The sequence below is a fragment of the Crocodylus siamensis genome, chromosome 5 (assembly GCF_052110815.1).
Source record: "Crocodylus siamensis isolate JL-2025a chromosome 5, ASM5211081v1, whole genome shotgun sequence".
Classification (NCBI taxonomy): Eukaryota; Metazoa; Chordata; order Crocodylia; family Crocodylidae; genus Crocodylus; species Crocodylus siamensis.
Genome location: NC_143399.1, coordinates 67,064,752 through 67,081,089, shown reverse-complemented (window position 1 = coordinate 67,081,089; position 16,338 = coordinate 67,064,752). Strand labels below are relative to the sequence as shown.

General features: G+C 47.0%; 1 protein-coding gene and 1 long non-coding RNA gene across 2 annotated transcripts in view; one reads left to right on the top strand and one right to left on the bottom strand.

Annotated features, from left to right (window-relative positions):
* The window catches only part of SLC25A24 (solute carrier family 25 member 24), a 37,153-nt gene extending 26,494 nt beyond the window's left edge, over positions 1-10,659 (bottom strand). Inside the window, exon 1 of the mRNA XM_090048775.1 lies at positions 10,309-10,659. Within this exon, the coding sequence (XP_089904901.1) occupies positions 10,309-10,521 (213 nt within the window). The 5' untranslated portion in view covers positions 10,522-10,659. The remainder of the gene's footprint in view (positions 1-10,308) is intronic.
* A 30-nt stretch (positions 10,660-10,689) lies between these two features.
* LOC149864200 (uncharacterized) lies at positions 10,690-16,338 on the top strand. Its single transcript, XR_016442561.1, has 3 exons — positions 10,690-10,824; positions 12,732-12,805; positions 14,156-16,338. It is a non-coding gene; the product is annotated as an uncharacterized LOC149864200 (long non-coding RNA).

Genomic DNA, 16,338 nt, shown 5'->3' with positions numbered 1-16,338 from the left:
TGTAAGCAAGGAAAGATTCCACTCATCTTAACACAGGTAACCTGCTCTAATCAAAACCAGAATCTGCCTCCAAAGTGTAGGAGTGTAGAGATGGATGGTGAGACGGATAGGCTAGAAAAAACAGTTTACAATCAGACAAAACAGAAAACTTATCTAGCATGGAAAAAATAAGCAAAGTGAGAGTGAGAAAAGGATACAGACATCACAAAGTATTATGTAGTCCATGGAGAAAAATAAAACCACAAGAATAAGATTTTCTTAAGTAAACACTGTTTTGAATGGATGCTGTGCACAGAGACCATCTGCTTTTGGACAGCTATCTAATTTTGTGTTTAAGCAATTGCTATATCTATAGCCACTATTAAAATGTTACTATCTAGATTATGTCAGAATAAAGAAGCGCTAATTCAGATTAATTTAGGCAAAGATGCTAATAACTTACTTTTGGTTCATACCAAGAAAAGTAATTGAAATGAACTAAAAACATGAGGTTTGTACAGCAGATATTGGAAGGGGATGTGGAAGGTTTTCTTCCAGTTCAGAAACTAAGAAAAAGGATGAAAGTGCTTTTCTTGGCTAGGAATATCCTTAGCAAGTTTCATTAGTATATATAATACTGTATAAAACTTTGGCTTGTTAATATTCTGTATATTAATAGCACAACATGCTCTCAGAAAGATGGCTGCAGAATTTTACATACATTTGCTTCAAAGCATTCTGAACTCACTGTTTGTGCACATAAGATGCTATAACAAAATTCAAGGCTTTACAATATTTTTGGATCTAGAAATAAAATATTTTGAACCGAAGCTTGAGATGTAGGCTTCTGGCTTATTGCCAACATGCAAAGAAAAATCAATTTACATTAATGAAGTCAATTACTGCTAAAAGGGTAACGCAGCATTTGCTGACAGCTAAGTGTCATTGCACCCAATTTCTATTTATGCTAATTCCCTTCAGACCAGTTTTGCAGCACTGAAAGCCCATAGTATAAAAGGGAATCAGAGCCATTATATTTTGATATTACATAAGTCATTTTAACAAAGACAATCAACTGAAATGCTTAAGTTCTAATGACAGCCTCATGACATCTCACTAGTAACTTGAGGCTACTGCAATATACTATAACTTGAATGTACAGCTGTCCTTGAAATTTCTCATCTATTTTCTACAGTTTTATCATCAGGATTAATAAGTGACAGAATATTTTAAAAGTACCACAGAAGTGAATGGAAACCAGGGATGGCCAACCCACAGCACAGGTGCCAAAAGGAGAATGTGTGTGTGTATGTGGCATGTGACAGATTGGGGAGGGGACAGGCAGTACAGTGGCAGATAGACAGAGCAGGGAGAAGACAGCAGATCAGCAGATCAGGTAGGGAGCAGAAAGCTGAACAGAAGACTGGGAAAGCAAAAGGGATCAAAGTGGTAATTGGAAGGGTTAATTTGTGGCATGCTGCCAAAAAGTTTGGCCCTCCATTGCTCTAGACTAAGAGACTTTCAGTGTATTCTGAGGTCAGAAAAGGACAAGAGCAACAGTCATGGTGATGATCAGCAAAGAATCTGGACCCAGTATCTATTTTCTTTTTGCTTCCTATCATTCTACAATGCAAACTAACTATACAGTAAAGTGTTGTTATAATAATAACAACTAGCCAACTGCCCATCAAGAATGATGGGGGGGAGTGCCGCCACCTAACGCCCCATGCTGCCACTGTTCTGCCTCTTGCAAGGACCAGGGTGGGGCAGCTGGCCTCGGCTTCCCCAGCCTGTCTGGTCCTCAGCACCGTTTGCAGGAACCGGGGTGGGAGAGCCAAGGCCAACACTGCTGGCCTCAGCTCCCCCACCCTCTGTCCAGTCCTCAAAACAGCTTCAGAATCACAGCAGCACTCCCCCACACTTGGAGCACTCTGACTGGCTGGTTCTGTCACCCAATCAAAGCACAAACAAAGTGTTACTGACAGACAGACAGACTTAGGCTTCTATAATATTAGAAAAATGCTCTTATAGAGCCATTTGATACTATAGCCAGACTACATTTTGTTACTTACATTTTGTTCAGCTTGATACAGTGCATCTCTGTGGCTTTGGGGCAAATTTGTAATGTTAGCTGTGCCTCTGCTTCAGTTCTGAGTAGTAGCACGTACTTCAAATTATAACCAGGACCATTCCAAAAGCCCATAAGAAATGCTCTCTCAGGTTTTAAGGAGTCTTCTTTTGTCTGTTCTAAACTGACAGGATGTAGGACAAGTAGACTAAAAGTTTAGTAGTTTGATTTCTGGGAAATTCTCTCTTAATGAGGAAAATGTGTCCATTTTTAATGGTGTGCATACATTCTGATATAACTACTGAGTTATTTCACTTGCCAAAATGTTTACTCAAATAAAGCATTAATAAAGCTGGACAAGTATATGGGAAACACAAGAGCACATCATTAGTCTGTTACCCTGAAACAGACCAGAGCTTTTATATGAGGCTTAAGAAATCAAGTTACACAGGCCACAGTATACAGAATGAACGGGCAACTGATAACAGAGCAACATACTTTGTCAACATACACCACCAAGTATGAGATCCGTCATCCTTTCTTAAGAATAAAGTAGAATTTAGGCACCTGTTAAGCCAGGCTTCTCTTGGTCTGCTATCTGGTACCATATAAACCAGTATAGCCTGTTCCATGGTTGGGTTGTCGAAAACTAAACCCACACCACTGCCTGGGCTTGCCTGGGTGAGGAGGGGGTGTGGACACCTAGCAGGACTAAAAACAAGATCTGTCAAAGGGTAGATGAACTTCCTGGGAGCCAATGGCCATCCATACCTGGAAAAGACATGGGCGCCACCAGGTTATTCTGCCCAAAAAAATCACGAGTAATGCAAAGCAACCTAACTAACTTCATCGGAGTGGAGGAAGGTTGTTGCAGCTTCTAAGGTGCCCCAACAGTGGCAACAGCCTCAAGACTGACCTGACCTGAGAATTTAGCCAAATAGGTCTTCAGAACCCCTGCCTAGCTACTTAGGCACCTTTGCTTTCACCATTAATATTCTGTACACATCAAAAATGTTGCCTAAAGTATGCACTATGTCATCGTTGTTCAACCTTTTTTATTAAGTGTACCCCTGGCAAGCAGACACAGAGTGCAGGGGGAGGGGACAGGGGTGGCGTGCAGCTAGACAAAGAGGTGGCAGCGTGGGGTGGTGGATAGCAATGGCAGCCACCGCTGCATGCAAACTCTCCCCACCCACCCCATGTCCAACCGGCCGGGGGGTGCCTGTGAAGCTCACAGAGAGGCACTGCTGCCCTCGCCTCACCCCGGCCCAGCTCCTGGAAATCAGCAGCATGGGGTGGTGGGTAGGAACACTCCATCCCCACCTGCCCGCACATACCCCTTAGAGCAGGGTTTGTCTTGGGAAGGCCCCAGGGGGTACATGGCAGTGACACAAAGAAGTAGGGGCACTTCCAGTTTTGCCAGTGGCACTTCTGGTTAAGCCCCTGACCCTTCTGGTTTCGCTGCTGGCACTTCTCGTTTCACAACCTCGACACTCATTAATCAGCCGCTAGGAGGACCCCCCCACTTCCCCCCACTGACCAAGGCCGGGGGACTCCCTGCTTCTTGACCAGCTGCCAGGGGTACACCAATCAAAAAAGGTTGAAAACCCCTGCCCTAGGGCCTTCCCAAGTACCCCCAGGTGACAGCCCCTGCACTATGTTGTCAGGACTGAACAGCTTTGTGCCTAAGTTATGACTAAACCCTTTTGATATCCTCAAATTTAACCCTTCCCCAGACAGGCTCCACCTAGTAGGGTACTCTCAACACACACATACAGAAGTGAGCTGCATACATAATACAGAATCATATCTGCTTTCATTCAAAAACCTAGCCAGAAAAGGATGTACTGCCTTACTTGTATAGTAATTCAGTTGTTAGATTACTCAACCAGAATGTGGGATGCCTGCATTCAATGCCTTGCTTAGTTCAAAGGAATTCAGGCCTGTATCTCACTTCTTACAACAGTGTCCTAATCACCTTGCTGTTTACAATATCAAACATAGCAGCCCTTGGAGAAGTGAGAGAAACCAGAACTCTAGACTTTTAATCTCAGTCTGAGATATACCTTTCTCTGCAGACCAGATTTAGGTACTTTAGGCCTGAGAAGGAAGGCACTTGTCATTCCCAGGTGTCTTTGTTCATACTATGCATCAGGAATGTGAATCACCCACAGATTCTACTCAGTAGCCAAGTATCTAGAAGTTAGACATGACCACACTAATTGCCGCAGAGCCCTACAGAGCAGGCCTCACTCCCCTGCCCCCTTCCTCCTGAGCACCATCTTGGCCACTAGACCTGAGGGTCTTCAGGCTAGCCAGATCCTTAGACCTGAAGAGCTTACAGGCATCTCTGGGCAGATGCTACCAAAGGGCGATGCTTAAAGGCACCTTCTGTGTTGTACTTCATGAAGGACAGAGGGTCTTCCTGTTATTTCTATTCATGTTTCTTTATGATGTAATGTTGAGCTTGTTGGGAGGGGGGAGTTGTGTGTTCTGGCTTACAGACCTCTGTAAGACAGAAGACGTACAGATTTGGGAGGGACACTGGGGGATGGGAGGAGGATCTCCCCTGGGTACGAATAGGAGTTGAAAGAGTTTGATAACTTTGTTAAGTATCTTTACTCAGCAGAATTCCTGTCATCTATGTACTGAAGAACTCTGCAAGTGTGTGCTTGTGTAGCCATACATACAAAGCACAATCATTACAATTCTAATTTTGCTACAAAAATGCTGTTTCAAGAAGCAGTTTTCTCATAAAATATCATTTTAAAGACCTCTTTTGAAAGTGTTTTTTAAAAAACACAGCACAAACTTAAGTGAGACCTACAATTTGCTCATAGTTGTGGCAGAAACAGCATCAAGAATAGGGCTTGAAATGAAGTAAGATTGTAGGAAGGGACATTTTTGCTTTACTTAGACTCAGGAAATGGTATACAAAACAGGGCACGTCTACATGAGACGCTACATCGCCATAGCAACAAGCTCATCGCTACGGAGACATAGTGTCAGCAGGCACAAACTGTGACACCGATACTAATGTGCAGTAGGGTCAGAAATAACCTGTGCACCATCAGGACTGCACAGTAATGGCGGTTTCTGAGCAATCATTATGTACAGGCTTTATGCACCCTGTTTGATGTACCATTTCCTGAGTCTAAGTAGAGCAAAATCGTCCTTTCCTACCACCTTACTTCATTTCAAGCCCTATTCTTAATGTTGTTTCTACTACACTACAAGCAAAATGTAGGTCTCATTTAGGTTTGTGCTGTTTTGTTTTGTTTTTTAAACTTTCAAACTAGATGTTTTAAATAATTTCACAAGTTCTAAATGACTGCACGGTAACGTGTAGACACGCCCACAGAGTAGCTATACATAAGAAAGCAGCTGGAAGAGAATTAAGTACTTGCCTTTCTAAGGCTCTGTTGTGATAGACAGAAGTCATTTTGTCATTTACACTATGCATAGACTATAAATAAAAGTGAGCCAACATGCAGAAATTTCAGTATATCCAAAGATTTCCCACCCACCCACATACATAGCTTGGTTTTATTTTAAGAGACATGATCAATTTCTCCTCTTAGCAACATCCAAGTGCAGAGTAATTGTTGACTTCAGTGATTTTTAACTCCCAAGTCATACTGATGTAAACAAGCAGGATTTGGCAGATGCTCCTGGTCTCTGCACTGGTTTGTCTGCTTTAAGCAAATTATCAAACAGAACTACCTTTCGTGCTCTGTCTGCCAGGGCTTTCAATGCCTTAGGGTCAGGGGTTGGCAACCTACAGCCTGCAAGCTGGATCTGACCCAAAGAGCCATTTGATCCAACCTGCAGACATGAGGTTTGCACAGCATTTGGTGGTAGGAGCCTTTGGTGGCGATTGCTGCTGTGGGGAGAACACAGCAGTGGCAGGCACTTTTCCAGTGCTGCTGTAGGAAAAAGTCGAGCTTGCTTTCCTTGTGCCACTGCGGGGAAAGTCAATGGCAGTGGCTAGATCTTTATGCCCGCTTGCCCATGTCTGATCTGACTGGGTCATTTCAGCCCACAGCCTAAATAGGTTGCTGACTTATGCACTAAGTAGGAAAACTGTCTCCACAAATCATCACGAAAGCTGGAGACTCCCACCCTCTCCACTAACTAAAAGGCCCAGTTTGTTACAGTTATCAAACCAGTATAGCAGGTTTAACAATGAGCATTCGTGGTGGGACCAAAGTTCCTCACTCACATGCAATTTCAAACTGACAATTATCATAGTTGAGCAAATAAACTACTATCACCCCCATACAACTTAAAAATCCAGAACACATTTATGCTCTGCAATGGTGATTTTAGGAGAGCACCCTCACTTTCTCCTAATCATTATACTTGCACACAAGTATATTTCAATACTTCATTACTGCAGCTTACTAGATTTTCTTCCCTTCAATTAGCAATGAAAGATGAAAACTGAAAAAAGATACAGAACAGCAGTAAGACTGTTGGAGAAGGAATATGCACAGAAACCCAGATGTCCAGGATGCATAAATTAACATAGCATCCTTAAAACTATGTCACTCTATATCAGGGCCAAGGTCCCCAAATGTCCAGGCAAAACTTGAGCCTGCATCCCTATTACACTCCATTCATATTATTCTTTAGTTGTACAATGGCTAATTTATGTACAACCATGGAATACCCTATAACAGTTCTACTGAAACACTGGTTCTGATGTTCTATTAATGCTATAAAGGCTTAGTGCACAGTAAAATACTGTGCAATAAGCTTTCTACATATGCTCCCTTACGGATTGAAATCTGCTCCCAATGGAAGCAGCCCAATACAGGTTGGGCTACCCTGCTCTGGTTGCCTGCAGCAGCCAGGAGGAGCGCAGGGCTGGCAGGGAGCAGCGGGTAGGTCCCAACACACATGGGGCCAGGAGAGATCAGCAGCTGCAACAGTAGCTGTCTCCTTGCCCTGTACGCACTGCGGCATGCCGAGCCACAGAAGCATGGCAGTGGCAGCAGATTCACCACGCCCCAGGCCTTACCGGCAGCATGGCAGTGTCCTGAGCCATAGCCAATAGGGGTTGGGACACCTGAAAAAAAATAAAAGCCAGCACTGGCATAGCCGTGCTTTGTAAGCGTGTGGCAACGCCGACTTGCCAGCAGGGACAGCGGGGCACAGCTAAAAGCCCCACGCTCCAGTGTGACAGGGGGACTGGAAGGAAGTCCCCAGTAGCCAAGGGACGGCTAGAGCTGAGACAGAAATCCCAGCAGGGACAACTGGTTGCAGCCTCAAAACAAGGAGATGCCCCCTCCAGGCTGACTCAGAGAAGTCAGTTCACCTTCCTGGAGAGGTGACATGGAGGTCCAGCCACAGAGAGTGGAGCAAAGACACCAGCAGACCCACAGGACAAGACAAGAGTGACAACTGGTAAAAAAAACAAAAACCAAAAAACCTGCATCCATGCAACATCAGAGTAACAACGGGTTGGCACTAGGCAGGGTGTAGGGAAGGTGAAGCCCCAATGTCCTCATGCTAAAAAGCAGACCAAGCAAGATACCGCTGAACCAGGATTAACAGCATTCCCAAGACTAAAATTCCAGCAAAGACACGGCAGGTGAGAAGCATTGGTGGTCTTGATAACTGGTGCCAGGAGCCAAACTATCTGACCACAAGACCATGGTTAGCTCTGGGAGGCTAGAAAAACCTAAGCGGGGAGCTCAGGACAGGTATAGCAAGTTACAAGCACACATCTAGAGGATAATACTTTACTGCAGAGCCAATTAGTCAACTCCACAACAAAGCTCATGTTTAGAGGCACCCCCTGTCTCCTGTTCCCCTTGCAGGATGCACATACAGACACATTTGCATAAGTGGAGATCTAATCATAAACTTATGGCATTGCTAATATTTTTAAAAACTGTTCCATATCAGAAAAATGAGAGAAACATGTAATGCTGCACTATGGGCTGTTAAGCAAAAGTCCAAAATATACATTGCATCCTCCTTGAGAGTGTAGCTAGAGCCTTCCATCTTGCCAAACTAACTTCAGGTTTGATTGTGCTGACTTTCCAAATTTTCTTCAAGACAAATGGCAAATGTAAACTTCTACAATTAACCTAATACCAACACCACCAGCTTTAGTAACAAAGAAATCTAATCAAATGTCAAACATTGGGCCAAATGCTACCACCTAATTCAAAGTCATCTTGCCATACAGAGTTATGCATGATAGGCTTTTTCACATTCAGACACTGATGAAAAATAGATAAGGAATAGTTTTGGCTGCTATAACTCAGCAGCTGAAACTTAATGCAACTATGGTCCTTTTCATCTACTGAGAGTTAGGACTATTTCTGTAACATAGCGTAACTTACATTCCTCAATGAAATTATATCGCTGACACTAAAAAGCCTGAAAGAACAATGGTTAGTAAGACCACAATACCACACCCCATATATGAGTTCTGTGTTTAATTATGCAATGCATCCACAAACAAGTTCTTTAGTCATTAAAGTGGAAAAAAAAAAGAACTCCAATTCCACCAGTGTATGACTGTCACTTCCTGGGCCAAGGACAAAGACAGTCATTTTGATTTGCATTTATTTGCTAGACAGCACAGGTGTTACAACCCACTGACATGCGGACGACGGAGCAAAGTGCACAGCATTCTCTTATCTCCTGCTCAAGAGGAAGTTTCAACAACATGATTTAGATCCAGGCTCTTCCACTGGCAGCCTTTGGGCCACAAGAAGCCCATGCCCACATTAATCACAAGGAGTTAATGTGTGGCCTCTGGGCTCCTACCCAGCCACTGCTTTCCCCATCACGCCAGCAACAGTCAAGGTCTCCAGGTTCACTCTTCCTCCTCCAGCTTCTGGGTGGGGTAGCATGGTATGGTGCTGAGGAAGCCCATGGCCCAGGATGCCCACACAGCGTGCCTGGGGAGCTAAGGGTGGGGGCCTGGACACCCATGTGGTATTGTGCAGTAGGGGATGCCCTTACAGTGTGCAGCCAGAGCAACCCATGGCTTGCACTGATTCAGCTCACCCTGGCATGCAGCACCCAGCCATATAAAATTAGACAACTCTGAATCGGATTGTGCTAATTTGAAGTAAGAGCCAAATCTAGAAGTTAAGTCTCTGTGATGACAGTTTTGGACTGTCCTATCATATACCATGCAGCAACAGCTGGTGAAATACAAGGGATGATGACACACCACGAGGTAAACCACACCACATCCTCAGAATTACCAACTGCTGGCCTATTAATCATGGTTTTATTCAGGATACTTTATTTAACTGTCTTATGGAGATTACTTATGAATGACAGCAGCTGCAGCAGTAGCACTGACAGTCCAGAAAACATACCAGAAGCAAAGGCTTTTTGTGACATCTTTTTTTGGACAAACTGTAGAGTTGGGAGAGACACTAGACAAGCTTTGGGGGCACAAAGGGCCCTTCTTCCTGCCTGGGGTGTAGTTATAGTAGTTACTTAAAGACCTGGTAACACAGGCTGCAGTCTTGAACTGGATCTAGGTGAGCTTCCCCATCACCAGCAATAGATCTTGCTGAAACATAGAGCCATTTATAACTGGGGCTGTCCTGGGGGGCGGGTGGGTATCAGGGCTGCCCTGGGCCCAGTGCTCTGGGGGGCCTTGCAAAGCCAGGTGGAGTGGCACAGTGACTCCGCACTGCCGTCACATCTGGCTGTTCAGCACCCTGCTGCTGAATCCACTGCCAAATCTGGCACATCCAGATGCCTGCACCCTCCTCCCCCACCAAATCTGCCAAATCCACTACTGATTCTGGTTATGTCTGGCCACTCACCACCCCCACCAAATCGACTGCCAGCTTCCTTGCATCCGGGGGCAAGACCCCGCACAGGCTGATTTGCCCTGGGCCCCACACTCTGCTCGGGTGGTCCCTCTTTATAATGATATTATTATTATAATATAAAAAATATACAATAATAATCTTTCTACAACAACTCAATCCTGGCACTTCCCAGCAAGAACTGCCACGGGGGTCTGAGTGATGGCCCTGCCACCCTGTCAGGCCGGGCTTTCCCCCCGGCGGAGCAGAGCCAGCAGCCCTGGCCTGAAGCCGGGGAGCGCCCGGGTTCCTCCCGCGCGGAGGGGAGGAGGAGCCGGCCCTTCCTGCCACACTCGAGACGAGGAGGCCCCGCTCCTGCCCGGGGAGGCCTGGGCCGAGGGAGGAAGCGGGCGCCACCCGCACAGCCCGAAGCAAGGGCGGCAGCGGCGGGCCGGGGCCAGCACCCACCTCCTCGGCATCCTTGCCCAGGGGGATGCCCATGGCGCTGAGGCCGGTCTGGAGCTCCGCGATGTCCACCCTGCCGTCCGCATTGGCGTCCAGCTTCTTGAATAGCTTCTCGTAGCGGCTCTCGCTGCCGATGCCGCCGCCGCCGCCGCCGCCGCCGCCGCCTTCTTCACAGGCGGCTGCGGGAAACAGCGCGCCGCGGAGGAGCCGCAGCATGGCGAGACCGGGGGCGCGGGGCGCGGGCGAGGAAAACTGAGAGAGCGCAGCGGCAGCGCTGGCCGGGGCGTGTCCTGCCGCGCCTCGCCTCGACCCGCCTTGTCTCCCGGCCGCGCGGGGGCGGCCGAGCGCTGTGCAGCCGTGAGGCGCGCCTGGGCCGGCCGGGCCCTTCCGGCCGCTCGGGATGGACACGGGCGGTGCTCGCCCGGGAGACCTGAGACCTGCTGCCGCTCTTTCCCTAACGGCGTCCCGCGGCTGGCGAAGGCGGGCTTAGATCCCGGCTGAGAAACCTGATTGCAAGAGGTGGTTCTTCCTTTTGTAATCAAAAACCTCCCTAATGCACCTCAGGGCTCCGCATTTGCAGCTCCAGATCTGATGGGTGGGATGAATGGCAGTGCTACATAACCCCTGCTTCAGCCGGACAGCAGGGAGTTAGAATCGCGGACTTTTACAGGAAATGAAGGCCGGAAAGGGCCTCAGGAGCTCGTCTAGAGACCAGCCCCGTCCAGCAACACAGAATCAGAAAGGGGTCTGGGCATCATAGTTGACTCAAAGATGAACGAGTGACTGGTGCCCAGTGGCAACATGTAGGAAGTGCACAGGGGTGCATGTGCACCCCCTGAGGCGCCAGTGCACCCCCTGACAGCCTGCGCTCCCCTCTTAGGCAACTGGCAGGAAGGGGCACCAGTGCCCCCCTCTGCGAGCGCCAGCTGGGGTGTGGGTGCGCCAGGTGAAGCACTGCTGGCACTTCAAGGTGCACCGCAGTCACTTTCTGGTCAGCATGATCAGCTGCAGGGGGACCCAGAGATTGGGGCACCAGATCGTTGACCGAGGGGGGGGTCCCCCACAGCCAATCACCAACTGGGGGAGTCCCCCCCCCCCGCCGATATCAGATGGGATGGGGGTTCCCCTCAGCAAGGGATCACCGAGCGCAGAACCACCAGCAGAGAAACTGGAAGTGCACTTCTGCCAGCACTTATGGTTTCTTGGCTGGCGCTTCCAGGGGGTGCACATGCATCGCCAGTGTGATAAAGTGATCAGTAGAGCTAACCGCACTCTATCATGCATTAGCAGGTGCATCATAAACAGGTCTAAGGAGGTGATACTTCCCCTCTATGCAGCACTGGTAAGGCTGCAGCTGGAGTACTGTGTCCGCTTTTGGGCGCCGCACTTCAACAGGGATATGAATAACCTTGAGAGGGTCCAGAGGAGGGCCACTTGCATGGTTAAGGGCCTGCAGGATAGGTCCTATGAGGAGAGGTTGAGGCACCTGGATCTCTTCAGGCTCTGTGAGAGAAGGCTGAGAGGGGATCTGGTGGCCATCTACAAATTTGTCTGGGGGGACAGCAAGAAACTCTGTTGGAGTAACTAGAAACAACAGCCACAAACTGACAGAGAGCAGATTTAGACTAGACGTAAGGAAGAACAGTAAGGGTTACTAGAACCTGGAATGGGCTTCCAAGTGAGGTGGTGCTCCCCCCTACCATGGAGGTCTTTAAGAAGAGACTGGACATACACCTGGCTGGGGTCATCTGACCCCAGCACTTTTTCCTGTCCAGGGCAGGGGGTTGGATTTGATGATCTACTGAGGTCCCTTCCGACCCTGAAAATCTATTAAATCTATCAAATCAAAGCAGGACCATCCCCAACTAGATCATCCCAGCCAAGGATGACAATTCCATCACCTCTCTAGGTAACCCATTCCAGTGCTTCACTGCCCTCCTTGTGAGAGATTTTCATAATATCCAACCTAAACCTCCCCTGCTGCAACTTGAGACCATTGGTCTTTGTTCTGTCATCTGTCACCACCAAAAACAGTCTAGCTCTAGTTAGCAGACCTGCCACAGAAGCTGGAAGGGTCTTCAAACAGGAGGCAAGCCTTTAGCTAGTTTTAACATAGAGCTTGATTGCTTGAAATGCATATTGCAATAGCAAGGAGTTGGACTGGCAATTTAGGAGCCCAGTGAATGTTGGATCAGATCTTGAGATACTAATCCAGACTCATCCGGAATGTTGTCTCTTTTGAGAAGTATAATTTACAAGAGGAACAGAGAAAGAAGTCAGAGCGGATCCAAAAGCAATGATGCACAGTAAGCTCTGTAGGCTCACAAAATTATGCTAACAGGTCAGTGGAGGAGGCTTTTTTTAAAAAATCTACTTCCACTGCATGAAAAGTGAATTAAACTTGATTTTTTTCTTTTGGTTACCAGGACCCGAAAGCTGTGAACATTTATGCAAATGTGGAATTTCAAATGCAACTGACTGGTTAAAGTCAAACATGCATGTAAGTGTTTGCACAGTAGAGAACTTGGTTAGGTGTGATTGCAGTGGTATACACTAAAGCAGGCATGGGCAAAATATGGCTTGAGGGCTAGATCCAGTCAGCCAACTGATTGTATCTAGCCCACATGTCAGTGGCTGTAAATTCATGGGTTCTGGCCCATGGGGATCAAGGGGCTCCAGCTGCTGCATTGTTCTGCGTAGGCAGGCATGTCCCAGCCCCATCCACAGCTTACACCAGCTCCCATCCTGCATGCCGGAAGCAGTGCCAGGTGCACATCAGCATCAGCTGTGGATAGTGTTGGCAGGTTCCTGCTGGGGATCTGGGCATTTGCCCAAGCCCCTTCTGGGGATAAAAGGACGGCCTGGAGGTGAGACTGGTGGCGGCAGGGGCCCTGACTGAGCTGCCCTTGCTGAAGCTACCGTCTGTGTCCACAGCAGCTCTCCAGCTGCCTGTGGCTCCATCCCACATAGGTAGGTTTGGTCAGCTGTTGCATGGGGGGACCAGTGACACCTCCCCAAAACTTCCTTAGTGGCCCACAGGCCCAAACAATTGCCTGCCCCTGCATTAAAACTACCCCTATAGAAATTAAATAAGTACTTAAGGAAGTAGCATTTTCTTCCTACTTTTGTCACACTTCTATCAATTAGAGTAAAGAATCACTAAAAATAGTAATTTCCCACAAGTAATATGTTACTGTTTTATGACAGGAAAAAAGCCCTACCCTTATATGTGGGAGAAAAAGGAGCAACAGGGTAGTAAGGATCCAGGAACCATCCTACTTGCTTGCCTGGAGGCAGTATCCTTAGCAATGCTCCTTGCTCTTGTCTCAGAAGGGAATCATGCATATAGATATATGGCCCCACACTGGCTGCCAAGTGCAGCATCTGTATAGAGCACTCAGGTATCTCTCCATGCTATCAAAACAGCAGTCTCTGCTAACTTTGCAACTATGGAGCACCAATAATTGTGTTAGCCCTTTACTCTTAGAAGTCTGTCTGACAGCTGCATCTGTGTCTTAAAATTCCTGTACCTGCTTACATCAGCACCAATGAATAGGGACCTACCAAAATCATGATTTTGCATTTTTCAAGGAAACCGTGAAATCGCATTTGCCACAAAAAAATGGTGGGCTCTGCAATTTTGGCAGTCTTGCTGCAACCCTCCCCCTCCCCCCCAAAAAAACAAAACAAAACACACTGGTAGGCAGAGAAAAGGGCCAGAATCCCTGAAGTCTTGGGGAAGGATGGTGGGGGGAGCAAATGAGAGGTTGGGTCTGTGATACAGGCTCAGTACAAGCACCAGTCCAGGGCCAGTCAGGAAAGTGACATGGTTTTGGTGCTGTCTTTTAAGCAGCCAGAGATATCTGCAGCATGCTGCAGCCTGAGGTGGATTGAGCAGGGATGGATAGTGAGAAGAAATCCTCCAACAGGGCCAAATACATTTCAAATCTGGACCAGGTAAGGCAGTACCTGCATGACCTTGCACGCAAGTGAAGCAGACTGTTCTGTACCGCCTGATACATGTCTCTGGATGTGTTGAGGAAAACCAACATAGATTGACACTTAGTCTTAAGCTCACATAAAATGAAAGGCTGCTGCAGAGGCTGACAGAGCAAGAAACAAGTGACTGTGTTCTCACTCTTTAAAAGGACCACAGAAAGCAGCTTGGCAAAGGCAAGCATCAGCATTTTTCCTCATGGAGCCTTTCGTGGTGGCAAACATCCCAGTGGAGAAACTTCATTGCCCTAAGTTAAGGGACTACCTGAACCAAAAAGTACAATATGCTAGCAGTTTTCATCTGCAAACTAGGTTTGCCAAAACTATCTCCCTCCAGTGACTGCTTCGCATGTACAGTCTATAAAGTCTGCATTGACAGAGTATGAATTCTTCTCCATTGTGGCCAATGAAGCCACCAACCCTCAAGATAACTCCATGCTGCACAGTTTATTTGTAGTGGGGAGTTGGACAGATCAGGACCTGCTTGTTTTTCAGAGCTAGTCCACCTCACATCTGTCAATTTTTGTACCATGGCTCAGGCTGTAGTGAAGGCAGTTGTCAACTACAGCTTAGAATTTAACAAACTCTTAGCATTTCTGTCCAACAATGCCATGCATATGTGCAAGGCTTTCTTTGATGTGCTTCAAGGAGTGCACATCAAATTCATGTCACCAGCAATGTGCACATTCAGTCTTTAGTAAGTAACATCTGGTGCACAGTTCCCTGATGTGGATAGCCTCGTGTCCTCCTTCAAGAAAGCCTTCAAGCACCGTCCAGCCTGAAAGCTTTGGTACAGGGAGTCCTTTGCCAGTCAGTGGGAACCTACATGCAAATGTGTTGCTGCCACCAGAGCCTGCATTCATAAGGTGGAATTTGTGGTTTGACACAATCTGTTACCATGCCAACCATATACAGTACTACCAGCAGCTTGTGAGCAAAGAGCTGGAAATCACACCTAGCTCACAGTGCATGCTTAATCTATGCAATCTCCTGGAATGGGGAGAGATTCAAGATCAAGTGAAGTTTGTGGCAGAAAATGGCACCTGGTTCATGGAATTACTAATGTGGTTTGAAGGCTGGCAGGCTGCCATTCACCACACACACACACAAGCTAATGGATTTAATAAGTTGGGTTGAAGACATGGCATCACAAGAATTGTCAAGCCGTCAGCGTGAAAAGCAGCAGAGGAGGGACCCCTTCCAGGCAATAGCTGTGAAGCTTAATAAGTACTACAGGTATGACCTGTCGCTGCCACCGTATTGTCATTGTATTTTAGATAGCAATCGAATACCTGTTCTGAATTATGACTCTCAGCTAGTGAAATCACTCCCTGGATGGGGGAAGGAGCATGACAAAGAACTTGCTGCTTACACAAACTGTCAAAAAGTGCCAGGTGCCTGTGTATTGGGACTCTGTTTGTGATTGGTTTCCACATCTGCAGACCCTGGCAAAATGCTGCCTTGCTATGCCAACTAAGTGGATGCTGAGTGTGCCATCTCAGTGTACAGACAAGTGTTCACCCTGCAGAGACAGAGGATGTCAGCAGCAACTGGATGCTGCATGCTACCATTTAACAGCTAGCTGAATTGCCTGTCTAAAGTTAGCATTGAGTAAACTTCTTTACAATGTAATTTAATAAAGTATGGTGATGGTGTTTGTTACAATTGATGGTGTGTATAGCTTTAATTTCATATTTTCAATTTAGAGTTTAATTAAGTTTAGATTGCTTAATAACGTATCAATTAATGGCTTTTACAGGCTTAATCAGGGTGATTAAACTGCAGTTTGGGGCCATCTGCCAATCTGTGGTGAGGAGTGAGACTGCTGGGGCCCCTCAGCCAATCGGTGGCATGAGTGGGCCCTGTTGCAATAAGCCAGAGAAATCGGCCACCTGCTTCCGCAATTGTGGTAGGTCCCTACCAATGAATACCAGAGCTGGTTTAGAAATTGTGTTCTCAATCTTTGGTTAGCTTACTAATAATGAGGATATGCTGTCTTTAAAATGTATTGCTCTGACAAATGCCTGATGAAGCGTA